At 48.1% G+C, this 23,927-nt stretch overlaps 1 protein-coding gene across 1 annotated transcript in view; it reads left to right on the top strand.

The window, feature by feature from the left end:
* Window positions 1-23,927, top strand: part of LOC107117814 (urea transporter 2-like) — a 42,310-nt gene that overhangs the window by 5,474 nt on the left and 12,909 nt on the right. The window contains exons 3-6 of the mRNA XM_015419978.1: window positions 4,370-4,559; window positions 7,819-7,947; window positions 15,971-16,163; window positions 23,084-23,231. Coding sequence (XP_015275464.1) covers window positions 4,370-4,559; window positions 7,819-7,947; window positions 15,971-16,163; window positions 23,084-23,231 — 660 coding nt within the window. The remainder of the gene's footprint in view (window positions 1-4,369; window positions 4,560-7,818; window positions 7,948-15,970; window positions 16,164-23,083; window positions 23,232-23,927) is intronic.

Here is a 23,927-nt window from a genome sequence, read left to right as displayed (position 1 = left end):
CCGGCAGTTGCTGCGCCGCTCAATCAACTTCCCTAACTGCAAAACATTTTTGCAAACAATAATAAATGTGTGTCGTATTTTACATCCTCGTTGGCAAAGGAAGAAGCCGGCCAGATGTTGCTAGAGAGGCACGCATGCGAGAGACGAACCCCGTGCTTAACTTTTGAACAACGGGAGGACTCGTCACGGTTGGGGATCGTATGCTGAGTGTGTTGATTTAGGTGCAAACCAGAAGACCTTTTTTTTTTTGCCACTAGGTCACAACTGACTTCTGGCAACTCCGTGGGCTTTACGAGGCAAGGAATGTTCAGAGGTGGTTTCCCGTCCGCCTGCCTCCACGTCTCGATCTTGGTATTCTTTGGTGGTCACCCATCCAGGTGCCAACTAGGGCCGGCCCTGCTTAGCTTCCTAGATCTGACGAGATTGGGCTAGCCTGGATGGAGGAGGAGACTGGATTTAGACCCCGCCCTTCCCTACCCAAAGGAGTCTCAGAGCGGCTGACAATCCCTTTCCCTTCCCTTCCCCTCCCCACAACAGACACCCTGTGAGGTAGGTGGGGCTGAGGGAGCTCTGAGGGAACTGCCCTTGAGAGGACAGCTCTGAAAGAATTTGTGACTGATCCAAGGTCACACCAGCAGCTGCAAGTGGAGGAGTGGGGAATCAAACCCGGCTCTCCCAGATGCGGTGGCTCAAGTGGTTAAGATGCTGAACTGCAGGCTGTGGAAGGTCGGTAGTTCAGCAGTTCAAGACCCGGGTGCGCCGCATGACGGAGTGAGCTCCCGTCTCTAGTTCCAGCTCCTGCCAACCTAGCAGTTCGAAAGCAAGAAATTGCAAGTAGACAAATAGGTACCACTTCGGTGGGAAGGGAACAGTGTTCCGTGCGCCTTGGTGTTTAGTCATGCCGGCCACACGACCACGGAAACGTCTTCGGACAGCACTGGCTCTTCGGCTTTGAAACGGAGATGAGCACCGCAACCCTAGAGTCGGACTCGACTGGCTTTCGAGCAAGGGAAACCTTTACCTTTACCTCCCAGATTAGAGTCTGTGCTCTTAACCACTACACCAAACTGGCTCCTTAAATTAGAAAATGGCTGCCTTGGAGAGTGGATTCTATGGCGTTATACCTTGACGAGGTCTCTCCTCTCCCGAAATTTCACCCTCTCCAGGCTCCAACCCCCAAATCTCCGGGAATTTCCCAACCTGGAGTTGGCAATCCTAGCCTCAGTGCTGGGCAAGGTTCCCAGAAACCATTTCTTTAAAAAAAAATTTTAAAAAGTTTGCCATCAAGTCAAGGTGACTTCTGGCGACCCCTACTGGGCCCTGAAGGCAAGGGATGTCCAGAGGTGGTCCACCATTGCCTCCCTCCACGTCAGGACCAGTATTCCTTCTAAGCTGAGTGAGTGTGAGCTTGCTCACAGTTCTTTAGCCTCCAGCTCCCGTGGTTTCGTGCCGAAGATACGGAGTAAAAAACTAGTACTTACTATGTACTAGTTTCCGGAAAACGCGGGGCAAGGGCGGGCGTCTGATCGCGTCCCGTCGCAAACCGGTTAGGTTTTTTTTAAGTCTCCACAGGATGCGCACAAACGATCATGCGCATGCTCACCTTTGGGTGAGAAAAAGAAATCCCCGTTTGCCACGGAAGCGGCGCCTGGCGATTGCTGGTGTGATCGCGCCGCTTCTTTGCCGCGCTGCAGGATAGCCGTGTGATCGGCACCTCATGCCCTAACCACAGGACCTCGACGGGACGTGTGATTGGGCGGCCGCGCGTTATTTTGCTCCGGGGCAAACAGCCACGCTCCCCCCCCCCCTGCATTTTTCAGCCCGTGTGATCGGGGCCTAAGGCTAGGAAAAGCTGAAGGCAGCAGGAAAAGAGGAAGGCCCAACCGTGAGATGGATCGATTCAATAGGATTTTGAAGGATTTTATTCATTTCATTGTATGGACTTGATTATGTGCTGACGTATATTACCTATTGCACACCACCCTGAGTCTTACTTTCAGGAAATGGAGTGGGATGGGATGGAAGATAAGATAAATAAATAAAGGACGCCACGGCCCTCAGTTGCAAGACCTCAGCGTGGCTGTTAAGGACAGGACATTTTGGAAGTCATTCATTCAGAGGGTCAACATAAATTGGAAGCGAACTGATGACACTTAACACACACACACACATACTAAACTGTGGCAGGCCATAATCAAATTCCACCACAAACCTGGGGAAAGACTGTATTTTAACCAGGGTGCCTACAGAACCAAGAGGCACAGGAAGGGAGTTCTAGAGATGGTGCCACCACAGGGCAGGGACATATCTGAAGGTGGAGGCACCCTGACAACAGTCTCCGGTGACTATATAGGAGACGACAGTTCGCTTGGGGCTTGTTAGGCTATACAACCAGCACTTTGGACTCGTGCCTGCAAACGTCTCAAAGCCACTGAAGCTTTTTACATCAGAGATGTGCTCCTTTTCCTTTGTGCCATTCAGTGATGCTGTACTTGAAATAGTTTAAAGCTTCTGAACAGGCTTTCTGGGCAGTCTCTCATTGAAAGTGTTACAGTCATCTTACCGATCAGAGGTGAGTCTGGTCTAACCTATTAGGGATATGTCAGGTCCAACCTATTAGGGCTGTGTCAGGTCTAACTTATCAGAGGTATGTCAGGTCCAACCTATTAGGGGTGTGTCAGGTCTAACCAATTAGGGGTGTAGGGGTGTGTCAGATCTAATGTATTAGAGGTATGTCAGGTCCAACCTATTAGGAATATGTCAGGTTTAACCTATTAGGGGAATGTCAGGTTTTACCTACTGGGAGGTGTCAGGTCTAACCTATTAGGGCTGTAGGAGTGTGCAAGGTCTAACCTATTAGTGGTATGTCAGGTCCAATCTATTAGAGGTATTTCAGGTCCAACCTATTAGGGGTGTGTCAGGTCTAACCAATTAGGGGTGTAGGGGTGTGTCAGGTCTAACATATTAGAGGTGTGTCAGGTACAACCTATTAGAAATATGTCAGGTTTAACCTATTAGGGGAATGTCAGGTCTTACCTACTGGGGGTGTCAGGTCTAACCAATTAGGGCTGTGGGGGTGTGTCAAGTCTAACCTATTAGTGGTATGTCAGGTCCAATCTATTAGAGGTATTTCAGGTCCAACCTATTAGGGGTGTGTCAGGTCTAACCAATTAGGGGATGTAGGGGTGTGTCAGGTCTAATGTATTAGAGGTATGTCAGGTCCAACCTATTAGAAATATGTCAGGTTTAACCTATTAGGGGTATGTCAGGTCCAATCTATTAGAGGTATTTCAGGCCCAACCTATTAGGGGTTTGTCAGGTCTAACCAATTAGGAATTTAGTGGTGTGTCAGGTCTAACCTATTAAAGGTATGTCAAGTCCAACCCATTAGAGGTAGTTCAGGTCCAACCTATTAGGGGTATGTCAGGTCAAAACAATTAGAGGTATTGTGACGACCCCTTAACTGGGGAGGTCTGGTTTTACTTTAAAAGTGTTCTTTATGTTTTGTTCAACTGGGTATACGGCTGCCACCAGGAAACTTAAGGCTTTCCAAACCTTTTACTATAATATTTCTATCACTGGGTAGGTAGGTCGAGGGTTTAGGCTTTCATGAGGGTCTATGTGTTTCCTGAGAAATTATTTCTTTCAGAGCTGGCAGACTTAAATAAAAGAAGATTTATTGAAATAATTCGTAAATAACAGGATAGGACTCTGTATCTAGGAATGGGTAAATACTGAACAATTGCTTTGGGTATTTCACACACTTTTCTCTCCACTGTCAGGGATCTTGGCATGTAACTTTGTAACACTAACTCAAGGTCATGTAAGTTCACTGTTTCTCCAGTCTGTCACTCAGACAGTAATATAACTTTTCTTCTTCTCTGAACAACATCAACAGACAGCTTAACTGTTTTCACACAGAACTGCTTCTCACTTCTTTCATACACAGTGCTTAACTGCCCTCCTGCTTCTCTCACAGAACTCAGAACTTAACTTATCCCACACAGGGATGTGTCTCATCCCTCTCATACACAGAACTTAACTAACTCCCTAACTGTCTTTATCAACTGTCACTCTTCAACTGTCACTCTTGACTGACATACCCGTTCATCCACTAATTTTTACTTCCAAAACCCCTCCCCCTTTCTGCCAATCACCAATCACACCACTTGCCTGTTTCAACCACCCTAGACTATCTCTCACCGCCATGCAACCAAACATTTAAAGACACACACACACACAAATAAAACAAGGAATCGTTACAGGTATGTTAGGTCTAACCTATTAGGGTATGTGCATGTTTATGTTGTGAGAAGCACTCTTCATCTGCACATCTGCACGTCTGTAACGCAATAGGACTATCTTTCAGATAAGCCTCTGGTGTTCCAGTTCCTTGACTGGGTTCTGCGGGGCGTCTCTCAAGTGATGTTTGTCAGCAACCCTCTCAGTGGTCTGATCATGGTTGCTGGATTCCTGGTCCAGAGCTATTGGCTGACCCTCACCGGATGTTTAGGAGCTGTCATCTCAACCTTAACAGCGTTCCTTCTGAGCCAGGATAGGTAAGCAGTCCATTGTTCTTTCATTTCTCAAAACATCTTATTGTGTGTGGGTATTTGTGTGTGCGTGTGTGCTTGCATGGCTGGAAGTCATGGCGACTTCTGGCAACCCCTAGTGGGGTTTGGACAATTCAGAGAGGTGGCTGGATAACCTGCCTCTGCGTCCCAGCCCTGGTATTCCTCGGAGGTCTCCCATCCAAGCATTTGCCAGGGTCGGCCCTGCTTAGCTTCTGAGATCCAATGAGATCGGGCTTGTCTGAGCTGTCCAGGTCAGGGCAATTTCTCGAAACATCTTTGTCATGTTTGTGTGAAAGTGCCAGTGGGCTTAGGGCCTACGGATTGTATCCACACTCTCCAGATTTTGTATCCCGTAGCAAAGCAGAGTGGTACAAATCTGGGAACAGATTCAAGGCAGCGTGGTGTAGTGGTTAGAGTGTCAGGCCTAGGATCTGTGTTTTATCGTGTTTTATTCTGTTTTTATTGGCACAAAGTGCCCTATCTGTAAGCCTGTGGGGAGGGCGGGGTATAAATTTAATAATAAATAAATAAAAATAAGAGGAACCGTTACCTTGACTAAAACGTTTATGCCCCACACTTTTCGCTGGGCTCAAGGAGGTTCGTCTTAACAACAACCCTGTGGGGTAGGCTAGGCCGACAGGGTGCGACAGGACAAAGTTCACCTAGCGAGCTTCCATGGCGGAGTGGGGATTCGAACCTGGCCCTCCCAGGCCCTAACCAAGCCACTACACCACACTGTTTACTTATTGCAATATAGAGACTATCTTGCCCTATGTACAGGACCTGGGGTTTAGATGGCTTTTATGGCTCGCAGCCATAAAAGCAAGAGGCACCCGCTTCACGCCCACAAGTGACAATCAAAGTCGTCAAACCATCGGTCATTGCCCTGGAGTGAGCTACCTTCCATTCACAGACAGAAGGACCGTATGAGACAGATAATGTTTGCACACGGGCTTGTACAAGACAAGGCAGGCCATGACACGGACCAGCAGGGGGGTGATACCTAGTCCTTCCCTTGGTTCAGCCTTTGGCTCAAGAAGAGTTATTTCAGGAAGGTTAGATTGTGGTCTATTCTGTTGGCAGCTGCTTCCACAGGAGTCCCACATATACAAATTCCACTATTAGAAAACACCACTGAAAATTGGTGTCACGACAACATTAGTGCATACTGTAACCAGTGTTCCCTCTAAGCTGAGTTCGTGTGAGCTAGCTCACAGTTTTTTAGCCTCCAGCTCACCCATTTTTGTCTTCGCGCAGGAAGGGATGGCTCCAGGGCAAACTAATTGATGCAGCAGCCAAATGGCTCGCTCGCAACTTTCATGCCAGTCGCTCACAAAGTAGAGTTTTTGCTCACAAGACTCCACAGCTTAGAGGGAGCATTGACTGTAACTATAATAACACATAAGATACAAAATTTCTTCCTTTGTAGACAAGACGTAAAGTCCATGTAATCAGTGTAGCCTGATAAGGAGGAGTCCACATAGTCCACATAGTCATAATATCGTCCAAACAGCCTTTGCAAAGACGCCCATTTTAGATACTTAGAAGACGTGTTTCCTTCGACTTCTTCAGTTTGCCGGCTGTGTGAGTGGAACCTGATTCCAGCAATTTCAACAGACTGCAAGATTCATAGTGTAAGAAGCGAATCAGGGGCATTCCCCCCCCCCTTGGTTCTTTCTCTTTTCTGGATCACTCACAGAGGATATTCTAAGCAGTCGGGGACTACGTGGTACGCAGCCAATCCAAGAAGGATTCAGGCGGGTAGCCCTGCTGGTCCGAAGCAATAGAACAAAGTCTGACTCCAGTGGTACCTTTGAGATGAACAAAGTTTTATTCTGGGTATAAGCTTGAAGAACTGTGCGTGCACGCAAAAGTTTATATTCAGAATAAAACTTTGCTGGTCTTAAAGGTGCCACTGGACTCAGACTTTGTTCGACAGCCAATCCACACACATCAATTCACAACCTTTGTTGGCATATATCGGAACACAGGTAGAAGCAATAAACCGATAGGGAAGTAACAAGGAAAAATGAGTCAATACAGCCAATCCAAAGTGTCTGATCGTTCAATTTCCTGCATGTGGGAAATAAATACCCCAGTCATAGAAACATAGAGCTGGTAAGGGACCTCAAGGGTCATCTAGTCCAACCCCCTGCACAATGCTGGAAATTCACAACTACCTCCTCCCCCCCCCTTCCCCCAGTGACCCCTGCTCTATGCCCAGAAAGGGGCAAAATACCTCCAGGATCTCTGGGGCCAACCAGGCCTGAGAGACTATTCCTTCCTGACCCCAAAGTGGCAATCGGCATCACCCTGGGCGTGTAAGAAAGGGCCACGAGAACCAAGCACTGGCTCATCCCTCCCTGCCCTCCCTCCCATGATCTGCCTAAATTCATAGTGAGTCACGGAATCAGCATTGCTGTCAGATGGCCATCTAGCCTCTGCTTTAAGAAACCTCCCAAGAAGGAGCGCCCGCCACCTCCCGAGGACGACTGTTCCACCAAGGCACTGCTCTAACCGTCAGGAACTGTCATTTTAAGAATAAGATAATCTGCTAGCAGAAAGCACAGTTAACCTAGGCAGGTAATAGCATTTTTATTTTATTTTTTGTTATAACCGGGGGGGGGAATGGAGGTAAGTTTCCCATTGTCCTCAGACTCAGCTTGAAAGCCAGTTTGGTGTAGCGGTTAAGAGCGGCGGATTCTAATCTGGGAGAACTGGGTTTGATTCCCTGCTCCTTCACATACAGCTGCTGGTGTGACCTTGGGTCAGTCACTGGTTCTCTCAGAGCTGTTCTGGCCAATCACGGTTTTGTCGGAGCTGTTCTTGAAAGAGCAGTCCTCGAAAGAGCTCTCTCAGCCCCACCTACCTCACAGGGTGTCTGTTGTGGGGAGAGGAAGGGAAGGAGATTGTAAGACACTCTGAGACTTCGAGTGAAGGGCGGGGTATAAATTCAACTTCTCCTTCTTTTTCTTCAAAACTTATTTATTTACTTCATTTGTACCCTGCCTTCTTCAGCAAAGGGAACCCAAAGTTCATGACCTTGTTTTACCCTCACAACAACCTTGCGAGGCAGGTTAGGCTGTGAGCGTGGGACCCAGCAGGCTTCAGTGACAGAGCGGAGATCTGAACCTGGGACTCCAATCCCTAGTCCAACGTTCTCTAACCCCCACATCATGCTGGCTCTCAGTTCTTAATTCAGAAATGTTATAGTAAAGACTGCTCAACTTGCCTCCTCCCACAGGTCAGCCATCGCAGCCGGACTCTACGGCTACAACGGGGTCCTCGTGGGAATGCTCATGGCCATCTTCTCAGAGAACGGCGATTATTACTGGTGGCTTCTGCTTCCTGTGGTTCTCATGTCCATGACATGGTAAGTTGGGGGGGGAGGGGCTCAGGGATCATTTCGTAGAAAAAGAGGTGCAGGAGCTCATTAAGCATAACTCATTAGCATAACTTATTTGCATATGCCACACCCCCTGACATCACCAGAAGTGTGTCAGAAGGCAACACCCTCTGCTCAGGCTCCACTGGATTGTTTTAGATTCCTAGCTATTTTGGGGGGGGGGGGACGTGCAGATCTGTCCTCGCAGAGGAGGGAGAGCTTGTACCTGAATAAAACTTGGCCTTAAAGGTGCCACTGGACTGTTTGGGGCCGGGGGGCCAGTGGGGGTGGCCTCTGCAACTTACCTGGCTGCTTCTTGCTCTGACTGAGGGCTGCTGGGAGCAAGGGGGCGGGGTTTGTTGAATGTGCCCGCCCCCTGGGCTCTTTACTGCCGGAGCTCCGCTCCTGTGCGCTCCTGCAGGAAATGACCCGTGGAGGGGCTGATTCTCAAGGTACTGCCCTCTGTCCTCTCTCCTCTTTGTTCCCTTCTCGGTTTGATGTCGTGGTTAAGTGCGCGGACCCTAATCTGGGAGAACCGGGTTTGATTCCCCACTCCTCCACTTGCAGCCAGCTGGGTGATTTTGGGCCAGTCCCAGTTCGCTCAGAGCTGCTCTCTCAATAGCAGTCTCTCAGCTCCACCTCCCTCACAGGGTGTCTGTTGTGGGAAGGGGAGGGAAAAGGAGATGGTAAGCAGCTCTGAGACTCTTGAGTGAAGGGCGGGGTATAAATCCAGCTCTTCTTCTTCTGACTTGGATCTTAAACTGGCGGAATATTTATTAGATTTCCCCAGGGACCTCTAGAAGATAAGAGTTGCCATACCCCCGTTTGGGCCAGGAGATTCTCCGATTTTGGGGGGGGGCAATCCGCCCCACCCCCAAACAGCAGCATCCCACAGAGACACTGCTGATGCAATGCCATCAACAGTAGTGACATCATAATGCTGGGGCTGTTGCATGGCGACACTCTGGCATTCAGGGGGAAACTCTATGGTTCCCATAATGTTTTTGCCCCAAATGCTAGAATGTCACCACGAGATGGCCCTAGCATGATGACATCACTACCGGTGATGGCATTGTACCGCACAGCGGAAAACTCCCAATGAGGAGCAGGGAGCCCCCCGCCACAGGTAAGGTGAGACCGGACAGCCCTACTGGAAGACCGTGGGCCAAACTGGACACTCTGGCATCCTCATGGCTGCCGCAAGGTTGATCTTTTGTCTCTGCCTCCGTAAGAGTAGAACAACCTGCATAGCGGGCCATTGAACATACAATGACAAAGATGGAGAGGCCCGTTTTGGGCCTTTAGGGGTGCTGGTTAGACCTAAGGAGACCTTGCCCGATAGAGAGATAATACAAAAGCATTGTCTTATAAGGAGATTGGAATGAAACTGTCAGCCGTTGTTTGGTGTCGTGGTTAAGTGCGCGGACTCTAATCTGGGAGAACCGGGTTTGATTCCCCGCTCCTCCACTTGCACCTGCTGGATGACCTTGGGCAAGCCGTCATTCTGGTAAGAGCTGTCCTTGAAAAAAGAGCAGTTTCTGTCAGAGCTCTCTCAGCCCCACCGACCTCACAGGCAATGCTCCCTCTAAGCTGTGGAGTCTTGTGAGCAGAAATTCTGCTTTGTGAGCTCCTGGCATAAAAGTTGTGACCGAGAGATTTGGCTGCTGCATATATCAGTTTGCTCTGGAGCCGTTCCTTCCTGAGCGAAGACAAAAATGTGTGAGCCGGAGGCTAAAAGACTGCGAGCTCGCTCACACTGACTCAGCTTAGAGGGAACACCGCTCACAGGGTGTTCTGTTGTAGGGAGGGGAAGGGGAAGGAGTTTGTTAAGCCACTGTGAGACTCCTTCGGGTAGTGAAGGAGTTCCTTTTTTATTTTTATTTTTTCATCTCTACACGTTACAGGGTATAGGGGAAAGGAATATTCTAAACTAAAATGCAGAGTAAGCAGGGATCAAAAAAATGTTCTAAAGTTCGGTTACCTAATGTTTCATTATTTAGCTTTTACTTAATTGAAGACTAAAGGTTAATATTTCTACCTTAAACAGTACAAACAAAATTAACTATAGTGTGTGCATCTTAGTAGATAAACAAAAAAGAAAAGAAAAAAACAAACTTTCAGAATCAGATTATTTAGCTGTTTTTTCCCCTCCACGTTTGTTCTTATCAAAGGGCAGCTTAACTTTAAATGATTTAGGAGCCACATCTCCTAATTCTGATTCAGAGTTAAATTCTTCCTCAGAGGTGCTACTTGGAGAGCTATCACTGCTTCTGGAACCATGTTCCCTAACATCTTCTGTAATGATATTGTCCTCTAATTTCCCTTTTTCTTTTGCTGGACTTTAATGCCTTTCCAAAAATGCTTTTGCTTTGAAAAGAGTCAATCTTTTCTTTTTTCTCTTTGACGTTGAAGATGAGGCCTTCCGGGATTATCCATCTGTAAGGAGTGGAAGTTTTCTGTAGAAATAAAGTCAAATTTTTATAGTGTTTCCTCCTCTTGCTCACCTCAAATGCAACATCTTTTAAAATTTCGCTTCTTCTCCTTGGATTTTTAAGGTTATTCCATTAGTCGCTTTCAGTACCATATCCCTTGTTGACCTTTTAGAGAATTTCACATATACTTCACCAGGCAGGTTGTTTTTCTTGATAAATTCTGGATAGGTTCGGTATACCATATCCAAGTTGCTTTGCAAGAGTTCCGCTTTACAAACTGCCACGGAAGCTAGGGTTTCACTTAAAATCTCTTCCGGTTCTCCCCTTTTTGTTCCGGAATACCTTGAAATCTCAGGACATATGCTGACCATTCCAACTGAAGTTGTAACAGCTGTTGTTTCTCAGAGGTCCTCTCTTTTCCCACTGCCTCCATTCTCTGGTTCAATAGATTTGTCTTCACATCAACCTTCTTCAGCTTTTTAGTTGTATTCTCTGTTCGTGCATTGGTTTCTTTCAGTTCTTTTTGTAGGGCTTCAAAGTTATTGTTCAAGTTAGTCATCTGGTCCAGTAGAGGAAGAACCAGAGGTCTGAAGCACTGGAAAGATTACCTAGGAAAAGTGGTGGACTTTTTGTATATGTATCTTGTCTATCAATTCTTTGGCTTCTGCATTTCCCCGCGATGGGTTGTATGGATAGATTTCCTTCAGACAACGGATGCATTGCGGGAAATTCAGCTCACAGCAGTTTTTGGTGGTTTTGCTCTTTGCCGCAAGGACGATGACCCCATTTTAAAGGAATTTAGAAAGCAATCAGAGGTCCCTGCCACACGGGGGGGGGGGGAGGACGGGCAAAGTGTGGCTTTTTAAAGCCGCACCAAAAGAGACACGCGGCGGCGGGATCACATAGATCCCCTGAGCCGCTGCGCACTTCCTCCCTGGCACGATCAGATGCCGGGGGGAAGCCACAGAAAGAAGAGTGCGGCAGCCGAATTGCACGTGTGTGCGCATGCGCAGTTCAGCGGGGAGCCGTGATTGGCGATCCCATGGTCACGGTTGCTGCGGTGCTGCAGGTAAGTCCTCCTCTGTAGGAGGTTCTTTTTTTGCAGCAGGTTTTTCGGGGTTAGGGACGGATCGGGGAGGGGTTGCAGTGAGATCGCGCCCGTTTGCTGCGCCCCCGATCCATCCCTCTCCCAGCCCAAAACCTTCCGTGTGACCGGGGCCCAAGGGACGTCTACTCAGAATGCTACTCAGGTCTATTCAGTGGGGCTCACTCCCAGGAAAATCACAGCCCCAAAATGCCTTGAGGGCCCGGGCCTGATTGGGCCTGCAGTGGAGCGTTCCCATCCTCCCCTGTGTACCTTTTCAAGTACCAAAACATCAGGGGGGAGGGCATGTGATAAAGCAATAAATCAGGGCTCTTTTTGTAGCAGGAACTCCTTTGCATGGTAGGCGACACCCCCTACACCCCCCTAATGTAGCCAATCCTCTAAGAGCTTACTGAGCTCTTCTTACAGGGGCTACTGTAAGCTCTTGGAGGATTGGCTACATTAGGGGTGTGTCGCCTAATATGTAAAGGAATTCCTGCTACAAACAGAGCCCTGCGTATTGATTAGAAACACAGTTAAAAACATATAAGGGCCCAATGAAAGCCTTGTGAAAAAGTACAAGTGGCCTAAACACAAGGGCCAATACACATGACCTGTCACTTTTCCGCCCTATCGGGGGGCTTCTTCAGAGGTCAAACAATACTGAGGTACACATAGAAATAATACATATTACAAAAAGATAACCCATACGTTGGTATTGGACCAAGAAAAGGAAGGTTAAGCAGCAAAATCAAAGGCACAAGACAAAGATGTTTGTGAGGCCTCTAAAGATGAAAGTCATGTGTCTGGTGCCAAATGCACAGCTGCTGAATTAGAACATCTTCTACTTTAGGTCCAAAAAAGCACCTGTGTGGCTTTCTTAGTCAGAGCTAGTCTCATCAAACTGTGTTTCCAATAAATACATGCATTTTTGTATATTACAAGTTTCAGCTAGGTTTTTAATACTGGCCCCATAATAGGCAGCCTTCTACTGAGTCAGACCTTTGGTCCAGCAAGGTCAATATTGCCAGTTCAGACTGGCAGCCGCTCTCTGGGTATTCACGCAACCGTCCTTCTAGTTTTGTTTTGAACTGAGGATTTTCATTGACTCCATTCTGCAAACCAGGGCTATTTTTCGGCAGGAACGCACAGGAATGCAGTTTCGGCTGGCTTCAGAGTTGGCCACACCCACTACAGCCAAAACCTCTGCATGTGTGGCTACAAAGGGAAGGACTGGAGAGCGACCCCCCCCCCGGCAACTCCGAGGTGGGTGGGCAAGGGGGCCCCCTGGAAGGATGTGGCCCGGTTTTGACAACAAACAAGGTAAACAGAATAACAAGCAAAAGGTGGGTGTGGCTGGATGACCACATTTCTGGTAACATGGGGGTGCGTCCTAATGTGCTAATGAGCTGTGCTGGCAGGGGCGTGGCCTAATATGCTAATTGGTTTCTGGTGTTGGGTGTGGCCTATTATGCTAATGAGTTCCTGCTGGGCTTTTTCTACAAAAAGAGCCCTGCTGCAAACCACTGCAGACTTCCTGACCTATGCATTTTAAAGCAAATCTTCTCCCCCCCGCTCCCCCACCACTTGTTAACAGATGTATAAAAGTTCATGTTTAACTGAAATAAATATACAGTGTGGGTTCTCTTTGACAACTGGGAGGTGTGATTATAACCTCTCCTCCCTCCACCATCAACAATCACATGCACCATGCGTATCTTCTAAACAGAGTAATACATCTGTTCCCCTTTCTGCACTAATGAAGGGGTCTCTGTCGTGGTGCCCCTTAGGCACCACGGTACACTCCCCCCCAACACCCTTCTTGGTGCCTTCAGTGTATTCTTAGAAAGTTCCAGGTGAGGCTGGAATGATGGTGATGGTATAATACAGACAGTGGTTTTATCTAAAGGGCTTATACCTGAGCAAATAAAAGAGTTATATTCTAAAACATACAGTAGCACTTCCTTCTGAGTAAACACAATTCGGCTGCGCAGCTAAAATGCTGAAGGCACGCAACTGGAACTTCTGTTGAAGTCATCGGCCCTGGCCTGGATGGCCCAGGCTAGTCCGATTGTCTCAGATCTTAGAAGCTAAGCAGAGTCATCCCTGGCTAGTATTTGGATGGGAGACCACCGGGGAAGTCCAGGGTCGCTCCACAGAGGCAGGCAATGGCAAACAACCATCAGAGCTGCCAGCCTCCAAGTGGGGCCTGGAGATCTCCTGCTGTTACAATTGATCTCCAATCAATAGAGCAGGGATGGCCACACTGTGGCTCAGGAGCCGCATGCGGCTCTCTCACACATATAGTGTGGCTCCCAGCTTTCTTTGTTTCTCTCCCTCTCTCTTTCTCTCTTCCTTCCTTCCTTCCTTCCTTCCTTCCTTCCTTCCTTCCTTCCTTCCTTCCTTCCTCCCCCTCCCTCCCCATCTATTTGCTTTCTCTCTCTCTCTCTCTTTCTCTCTTCCTCCCTCCCTCCCCCATCTATTTACTTTCTTTCTCTCTCTCTCTTTCTCTCTTTCTTTACACCTCTTTCTTTCATTCTTTCTTTCCACCTCTCTCTCTTTCTCTCTCTTCGACAAATAAATATCATTAGCAAGCAAATAAATATCATTATAAATATCTGTTTTCTACCCTTTTTTGTTTTCGGCAGTCTCACTGAATGTTAATAAAAAGCAAATGTGCATATTTCTCTATAAAAACGTCTGTGTAATATTTGTTCATGTCTTGCGGCTCTCAGACATCTGATGTTTATTCTGTGTGGCTCTTGTGTTAAGTACGTTTGGCCACTCCGATAATAGAGAATAGTTCCTTTGGAATACATGGCTGATTTGGAGGGTGGACTCTGTGGCATTATAGTCTGCTGAATTGGGAGATTTGGGGGAACATTGGAAACAAACAAAAAATCCCATGAACTTTCCTCTTTTGGAATTAGTGGAATCCTTGAGACAAGGTTTCTCACTCAGAATGCATAGAATGAAAAAGTCCGATTTGAAGAATCTAACCAATGGGGGTTTCCTGAAGATTTGGGGGTGGAGCCAAGGGAAGGCAGGATTTTGGGATCTTAATGGGATATTGTTAAGTCGCTCGCTTAACAGAGTAGTCGGAGAGTGATTCAGCAAGAACACAACTTTATTCTTCAACTCGAACACAACTCCAACACAGATCAACATCTGATAGCCGGAACAGCCTTTACATTGCAGCTGTCCTGCTTTGAAATATTCCCGGCTGATGTAGCCACACCCACTGTACACATATCAATCTATGAGGTTTCCGAGATAAGGTCCAATCACATTGGTTCCTGCTCAGGGAGCTTGCTTGAAGTGATTGGCTTGTTACTTCCTGGGCTAGCAATACTATTGGATGGATTTGGATCCTAGCCCAGAATGAAGCTCAACATTACATTTCCGTTAGATGTTTCACAACATGTCATGCATTTAAGGCAGCTTTGAATACATTACAGATATAATGCCATAGAGGCCACCCGCTGAAGCAGCCGCTCTCTCCAGGGGAACTGTTCTTTGTTGTCTCGAGATACGTTGCAATTTCAGGATATTTCCAGACCCCACCTGGAGGTTGGTAGCCCCAACCTGGATAGACAACAGTTAAAGGGCATAGCTACACTGGAAACTGACCTGTTTTGCAGTATTTTTAACTATCCTGGCTTCTCCGCTAAAGAATCTTAGAGTTTGATCAGATAACAGAATTTGGCTACAGGCCTTTTGATGTCCTCAGGGGACTACAGTTCCCAGGATTCTCTGGGAAGAGGAAAGGCAATTCAATCAATTGTGGTCTGTATTACAGAAAGGGTTACCAAACCTGGAGATCTCCTGGAATGACAGTTGATCTTCCAGACTACAGAGATCAGTTCCCCTGGAGAAAATGGCTGCATTGGAGGGTGGACTCTACGGCGTTGTACCCTGATGAGGCCCCTCCCCTCCCCAAACACCGCCCTCCTCAAATTCCACCCCCAAAATCTCCATGTATTTCCCAACCCAGAGCTGACAATCCTTATTACAGATATGGCCGATCAGGAGTCATTTCGTAGAAAAAGAGGTGCAGGAGCTCATTAGCATAACTCATTAGCATAACTTGTTTGCATATGCCACACCCCCTGCCATCTACATCACGGGAAGTGTGTCAGAAGGCAACACCCACCACTCAGGCTCCACTGGACTGTTTTGGATCGCTAGCTATTGGGGGGGCACACGTGTAGATCTGTCCTCGCAGAGGAGGGGGAGCTTGTACCTGAGGGAGGGCCAGGGGGTTGGGGCTCTGCAACTTACCTGGCTGCTTCTTGCTCCTCATGGCCCAACTGAAGACTGCTGGGTGCAGGGGGTGGGGCTTGTTGCATGTGCCCGCCCCCTGGGCTCCTTACTGCCGGAGCTCCGCTCCTGTGCGCTCCAGCAGGAAATGAACCCTGTGACCGATGTTGCCACACTGATTACAAAACGACATTTTGCTGCCTTCCTTTTGATATCACTTGCTTTTGTCTTGCAGCCCTCTTTTCACCAGTGCTTTGGGCTCTGTCTTCAGCAAGTGGGATCTGCCAGTTTTCACTCTCCCCTTCAACCTGGCACTGACGGTCTTCGTCGCAGCCACCGGCCACCACAACCTGTTCTTCCCGACAACTCTCATTCAACCCGTAACTTCAACACCCAGCATCAACTGGTCAGAGATCGAAGTGCCTTTGGTAAGACTACAGACAGCATCCACATATCTCAGGTTGCGGTCACACGCACCAGAAAAACCGGGGAGGGGGAAGCAAGGCTATTTACAGCGGTGTCCATAGGGAGCTGCGGTGGCTCAAGTGGTTAAGATGCTGAACTGCAGGCTGTGGAAGGTCGGTAGTTCAGCAGTTCGAGACCCGAGTGCCACATGACGGAGTGAGCTCCCGTCTCTAGTTCCAGCTCCTGCCAACCTAGCAGTTCGAAAGCAAGAAATTGCAAGTAGATAAATAGGTACCGCTTCAGTGGGAAGGTAACAGCATTCCGTGCGCCTTGGTGTTTAGTCATGCCGGCCATATGACCACAGAAATGTCTTCGGACAGCGCTGGCTCTTCGGCTTTGAAACGGAGATGAGCGCCGCAACCCTAGAGTCAGACTCGACTGGCTTTCGAGCAAGGGAACCTTTACCTTTTATAACACCATAGAGTCTAATCCTCCAAAGCAGCAATTTTCTCCAGGGGAAATGATATCTGTCGTCTGGAGATCAGTTATAATACCAGGGTATCTCCAGGTCCCACCTGGAGGATGGCATCCCTAACCCCAATATAGCCCTCTTTCAAAAAGGAACAAACTAGACATCACGCAAGCCAGGCTTCTGTTTTCAACTTGGAAAATACAGCCCTACAATAACAATGTGATGACAATTATAACACCAGTCATACTGAATTCACACCCGCCTCTTTCCAGTTAACATTTCACATACATACAGTTGGATTACCTTATGCAAGAGGATACGAGGCCAGAATTGTTTCTATCTCATCAACCACCAGAGTCTTCCTGAGCTGCTAGTCTCCGTTCACAGACTCCACCTGGGCTGGGCTAAACAATTTGGTTCATGGAGGTTACATTGGCAATAAAACAATCTGCCCGTGATATAGGCCAGTTTGGAGTAGTGGTTAAGTGTACGGACTCTAATCTGAGAGAACCGGGTTTGAAGAAGGAGGAGGAGGAGGAGATTGGATTGGATTTATACCCCGCCCTTCCCTTGGAGGGGGGTGGGGCTGAGAGAACTCTGACACAAACTGCGCTTTTTCAAGGACAGCTGTGCCAGAGCTTGTGACTGACCCAAGGTCACATCAGCAGGTGATTCCCCACTCCTCCGGCTGCCCCTGCAGAAGGGGAAAGGGAGAAAAGAAGGTGAAATCACCAACATATCGCAATTTTATTGCACTGGCCTGGATGACACCAGTAGATAAACCAAACAACTGTATCCTTTTTAAAGCCTTACTATGAGATATGCGGTTTTAATTTGACTTCAGGGTTTTATGCATTGTCACCGGATAGGATTACTCAAAGCACAAAGTTGCCACCGAAGAGTGGCCACGTGCGTCACTGATCTTCCCAGAGGGGTAGCCGTGTTAGTCTGCAGGCGCAAAACAAAAGAGGAGTCCAGTGGCACCTTTGAGAATAACAAAATTTATTCCTTCGTAAATGTTTTGGTGCAAGGACTGAGAAATCCCTTTCTCGGGTTGCCACCCATTTAGCCTCAGATAGTGGGATCAAGTTAAGCAAGGCTTCTGAGAATGCAAATGGTTAAGTTCACGTGGGAGAAGGTGGACCTTAAGGTATGTTGATCCCAGGCTGTACAGGGCTTCAGTGGTCAATGCCACCACTTTGAATTGAGCCCAGAAGCAAACTGGAAGCCAAGGTAGATGGAACAAGACCGTAGTGACATGCCACCTCCAGGTGGTGGCTGGTGATCTCCGGCTATTACAACCAATCTCCAGGCGACACAGATCAGTTCACCTGGAGAAAAAAAGTCACTTTGGAAGGTGGACTCTATAGTAGGGTTACCGGATGTCCTCTTTTTAGAGGGCATGTCCTCTTTTTTCAGAATAGAAATACACCAGTTTGGTGTAGTGGTTAAGTGTGCGGACTCTAATCTGGGAGAACCGGGTTTGATTCCCCACTCCTCCACTTGCACCTGCTGATGTGACCTTGGGTCAGTCACAAGCTCTGGCACAGCTGTTCCTGAAAGAGCAGTTTCTGTCAGAGCTCTCTCAGCCCCACCCACCTCACAGGGTGTCTGTTGTGGGGAGGGGAAGGGAAAGGAGTTTGTAAGCCGCTCTGAGACCACAAGTGAAGGGCGGAGTATAAATCCAATCTCTTCTCTTCCCTTTCTATTTGCCAAGGAGTGACGGGGCCGGATGCCATGATCTTAGTTTTTTTGATGTTGAGTTTCAAGCCAACCTTTGCGCTCTCCTCTTTCATCCTGGGCAAGAGGCTCTTTAGGTCCTCTTCACTTTCTGCCATTAGAATTGTATCGTCTGCATATCTGAGGTTGTTGATGTTTTTCCCGGCAATCTTAATTCCAGCTTCCGAATCATCCAGGCCAGCATTTCGCATGATGTACTCTGGATATAAATTAAATAAGCAAGGGGACAATATACATCCTTGTCGTACTCCTTTTCCTATTCTAAACCAATCAGTTGTTCCATATTCGGTTCTAACTGTCGCTTCTTGACCCTTATGGAGGTTTCTCAAGAGACATGTGAGGTGGTCTGGTACTCCCATCTCTTTATGGACTTGCCATTCAGCTAAAAGGTGCCAAACAACATAGAATTCCATTAAAGCCATCAAGAAATATGCAGGAAAAGATCAGCTCCCTAACTGCGGGAACATGAACCAAAATTTTAGAACAGTTTTTAGAAGTCAATCACTTGGCACCAAACCACTGTAGGAAGGGAGTCTGGGTGCCACAACGGAGAAGACCCCGTCCCCCGGTGCTTTCCCTCTTGCCATTTACAGAAGAAGCCCACAGAACAGGGATTGTGTGGAAGATCTCAGCAAAAAGAAAAAGAAGGAATAGAAAAGGGCAGGCAATCCTGTAAGCATTAGTCTCAAATTGGGCAGAGTAGTGTGGGCAAAGGTGCACTTTGAATTGTGCCTGGAAGCAAACTGACAACTACTGAAGACCAACGGATGAATAAGAAGAAGAAGAGAAGAGATTGGATTTATACCCTGCCCTTCACTACCCAAAGGTGTCTCAGAGCGGCTTACAAACTCCTTTCCCTTCCCCTCCCCAAAACAGACACCCAGTGAGGTAAAAGAAGAAAAAGAAGAGATTGGATGTATACCCCGCCCTTCACTACCCAAACGAGTCTCAGAGCGGCTTACAAACTCCTTTCCCTTCCCCTCCCCACCACAGACACCCTGTGAGGTAAAAGAAGAAGAGATTGGATTTATACCCCGCCCTTCACTACCCAAAAGGTGTCTCAGAGCGGCTTACAAACTCCTTTCCCTTCCCCTCCCCACAACAGACACCCTGTGAGGTAAAAGAAGAAGAAGAAGAGATTGGATGTATACCCTGCCCTTCACTACCCAAAGGAGTCTCAGAGCGGCTTACAAATTCCTTTCCCTTCCCCTCCCCACAACAGACACCCTGTGAGGTAAAAGAAGAAGAAGAAGAGATTGGATGTATACCCTGCCCTTCACTACCCAAAGGAGTCTCAGAGCGGCTTACAAACTCCTTTCCCTTCCCCTCCCCACAACAGACACCCCTCCCACAACAGATAGCACTACTGGATCGACAGACAAGGACTGTATTTACTCTAATGCAAGACTAGGTTTTCCCCCAAGCATGCCATAAAGAAGAGGGGGTCGACTTACATTTGCCTACAAGTCACAGTTATGTCCTCTAATTTTGTATGTGTGTATGTCACATATTTGCCCTGACCTGGATAGGCCTGGATAGACCAGGCTGGCCCAACCTTGACAGATCTCAGAAGCTAAGCAGTGTCAGCTCTGGTTAGTATTTGGATTGAAGACCATCGAGGGATAGAGAAGAAGAGGAGACTAGATTGATACCCCGCCCTTCACTACCCAAAGGAGTCTCAGAGCGGCTTCCTAACTCCTCTCCCTTCCCCTCCCCACAATAGACACCCCTGTGAGGAAGGTGGGGCGGAGAGAGCTCTTTCAAGGACTGCCCTTGAGAGAACAGCTCTGAGAGAACTTGTGACTGACCCAAGGTCACGCCAGCGGCTGCATGTGGAGGAGTGGGGAATCAAAGCCGGTTCTCCCAGATTAGAGTCCGCATTCCTAAGCACCACCAAACCAGGGTCGCTGTGCAGAGACGAGCCACGGCAACCTATCTCTGAACATCCATGGCCTTGAAAAACCTATGCGGCTGCCCTGAGTCAGCTGTGACCTGACGGTAATTTCCACCACCACGTAACATGGGGGAGGTTGTCTGACATTCAGGCTCATCTTCCTTTTGAGTAAATATGGTAGACAGAAGGACAGATTAGATAGACCTTTCCCCTCCAAAAACATTTCCAAAACAGCTCCAGAGACTGGAGTATGGGAGTTGTATTCATGTTACCATGGGCGCTAGCCAATATGCACGCACACACCCCAAGTTCAACCTGAACTTTGCTAAAAAAAAAAAAATTCTAAAGAAATGTGTAAAAGGAAAAGGAAAAGGTTCCCTTGCTCTAAAGCCAGTCGAATCCGACTCTAGAGTTGCGGTGCTCATCTCTGTTTCAAAGCCGAAGAGCCAGCGCTGTCCGAAGACGTTTCCGTGGTCATGTGGCCGGCATGACTCAACACCAAGGCGCACGGAACGCTGTTACCTTCCCACCGAAGTGGTTCCTATTTATCTACTTGCAATTTCTTGCTTTCGAACTGCTAGGTTGGCAGGAGCTAGAACTAGAGACGGGAGCTCACTCCGTCATGCAGCACACTCGGGGCTCGAACTGCTGAACTACCGACCTTCCACAGCCTGCAGTTCAGCGTCTTAACCACTTGAGCCACCGCAGCTCCTAGAAAAAGAAAAATGTACATTGTGCAAAATAGAGAAGTGGCTTCAGTCCTGCAACAGGCAAGACAAAACGTAGCCAGGATCGCATACAAGAAGATCTTTACACTGTCAGCACTGGAAAGCAGATTTTTTTTAAAAAAATGCAAACCTGGGATCTCTTCCATCATTTCAGGTGTACGTAGGAATTGTAGGAAAGAGGTTTCTTCTTAAGACATGTCTGTGTGTGGGGAGGGGGCGCAGCAGTTATCTTGCTGGTTTGTCCATTTTTCAAATGTTCAGTTTTGTTTTCATCCAAGTTGTACTAAGTGGGGGGGGGGGGGAAGATGCCCTTTCCCATCCCCCCTGGGTTAGGACATTCTTGGTCTCTCCCTTAGCACCGCCCACCCAAGTACTTCTTACCCAGTTGGCAGCAAAAGAGTTATTTAGGATATGCGCGGTATGCATGTTTGGTAGTTAACTTCTTGTGGAAAAAAGGTAAAAACTGTTGACATGAAGACCACGGTGGCCACGGAACTCTATGGAAAATTACAGGTTAAGACTTCTTCAGACGTAAGAACGTTTTGGAATCCGTGCTGGTCGTCTCCAACGCAGGGAAGCATTTACGCCAGATTAAGGCCCGCTTGGAAACATCTTGTTTTCGTCTTATCTCTGCAAGAGCCCCAAACGCAAAAACAAGCGTCATTTCATTCATTCCACCCCCCCAACAACTTGGCCGAGTGGTAGGCAGCTTTCCTGCTGTCAATCCAAAGCAAATTCTTGCGTCAAGCATTTAATTAAAAAAGGGGTCCTTTGTTTCGGGGGCCTGCTTTTCCCATTTCCCATTTGTAACATTCCTTGCATGAGGCGACCCCGGTGGCTTGTTTTCAAAGAACGAATGGAAGGACACATACCAGCTCAGGTTCGAGGAGGGGTACGCCTCACAAAGACTCAGTTCATAACATCCTGGACCGGAGACAAACTTCATAGTGCTTTCTTTTTCTTTTTTGTATTTTTCATATGCGCACGTGTGTCGTGTGTGCGCACCTGAAAGTCATGGCGACTCCGGTGACTGACTGTGTCTGCACATGGAAGTCAGGGTGATCTCTGGTGACTGACCCCTATTGGGGGCCTGGAGGATATCTAGTGGCTGAATAAAGCCTGCCCCTGCCTCCCACCTCTGCTATTCCAAGGAGGTCTCCCTTCCAAGTACTTCCCAGAGTTGGCCCTGCTTAGCTTCCGAGATCTGACAAGATTGGGCTTGCCTGGGCTATCCATGTCATGGCTACAAACTTCACAGTGGAAGGAGGGAACAGCTCCGGTGCCTTGCAGATAACATCACATCTGAGAAGGGGGCACTACGTCACCCTCTGATCTCAGGATCATAGAATGTTAGAGTTGGAAGGGACCTTGCAGGTCATCTAGCCCAACCCCCTGCACTCTGCAGGAGCGTAGCTGAAAGACAGCCCTACAACATACCCAAAAGAGGGTCATCCAGCCTCTGCTTGAAAACGTCCAGCGAAGGAACATCCACCACCTCCCGAGGCAGTCTGTTCCACTGCTCAACCACTCTTACAGTTAGGAGGTCTCTCCTGATATTTAGCTGGTAACGACTCCCTCGTAATTTCCACCCATTAGATCTAGTCTTGCAATCTAGTCTTGCAAGAGAGAATAGATCCGCTCCACCTTCTACATGACAGCCCTTCAGATACTTGAAGACTGCAATCATGTCCCCTCTAAGCCTTCTCTTTCCCAGGCTAAACAGACCCAACTCTTTCAGCCTTTCCTTGTAAGACTTGGATTCCAACCCTCTCACCATCCTGGTTGCCCTCTTCTGGACACGCTCGAGCTTGTTAACATCCTTCCTAAAATCTTCCTGGCGCCTGTCAGACTTTTCAGAAAGAAAGTGGGTAGGCCATTGTGTTTGGAGCTGCGGTGGCTCAAGACTTGGATTTCGACCCTCTCACCATCCTGGTTGCCCTCTTCTGGACATGCTCGAGCTTGTCAACATCCTTCCTGAAATGTGGTGCCCAAAACTGGACACAGGACTCCAGGAAACCCGGTTCTCCCAGATTAGAGTCCGCTCTCTTAACCACTACACCAAACTGGCTCTCAGCCTTGAAATCTCACCTTCCCGTGTTTTTCCTGCAGCTATTCCAGTCGATCCCCATTGGAGTTGGGCAAGTGTACGGCTGTGACAACCCTTGGACCGGAGGCATGATTATGGTGGCGCTGTTGATCTCCTCCCCGCTCATCTTCCTCCATGCTGTGATCGGTTCAGCGGTCGGAATCCCTGCAGGTATGACAGGCCTCTGGACCTAGAAATGTGCCGTTGAGTCATGTGTGTGTCGTTAAGTCACAGCCAACGTATGGAGATCCCAGCAGGGGGCTTTAGGGCAAGTGAGAAGCAGAGGTAGTTTGCCAGTGCTTCCCTCTGCAGAGCCTCCCTTGGTGGTCTCCCATTCAGGTATTGGGATATTTGGTTAATACAGCAGAGTTTGCCCAGTCATAGAAGAGTGAAGCTGAGGGCAGTAAATAAATCTCCCAAGGAGTATATTACACACAAAAAAGTAAACTCACATGTGTTCAAGTAGATCCAGTTCACATTCAGGTTGCAGTTGAAAGAAGAGAAAGAGAAGCCTAATCTAAAGAGTGCTTTCCCTCTCACAAACGGCCAGCTTGTCCAGCATCACATCTGTGGGAGTATGAGGGCCTTGTCTGTACAGGAGAGACCTACAGAAGCATGTGTCTCCATGGAAGGCCATGTGAAGTGGAGGAGAGGACAAAGAGAGGGAGAGAGCAGGGGTCAGAGGGCAGCTCTCAGGTTAAGACTAGGAGAGGCATCCCGCTCAAGGAGATAACACCTATACACCCTTGGAGGAGGAGGAGGAGGAGGAGGAGGAGGCGGAGGAGGAGGCGGAGATTAGATTTATTCCTCGCCCTTCACTCGGAGTCTCAGAGCAGTTTACAAACTCCTTTCCCTCCCCCTCCCCAC

The sequence above is a fragment of the Gekko japonicus genome, unplaced genomic scaffold (assembly GCF_001447785.1).
Source record: "Gekko japonicus isolate JY-2015 unplaced genomic scaffold, Gekko_japonicus_V1.1 scaffold4843, whole genome shotgun sequence".
Lineage (NCBI taxonomy): Eukaryota > Metazoa > Chordata > Lepidosauria > Squamata > Gekkonidae > Gekko > Gekko japonicus.
The sequence above is the reverse complement of the archived record's forward strand: the minus strand, read 5'-3'. Positions and strand labels throughout refer to the sequence as shown.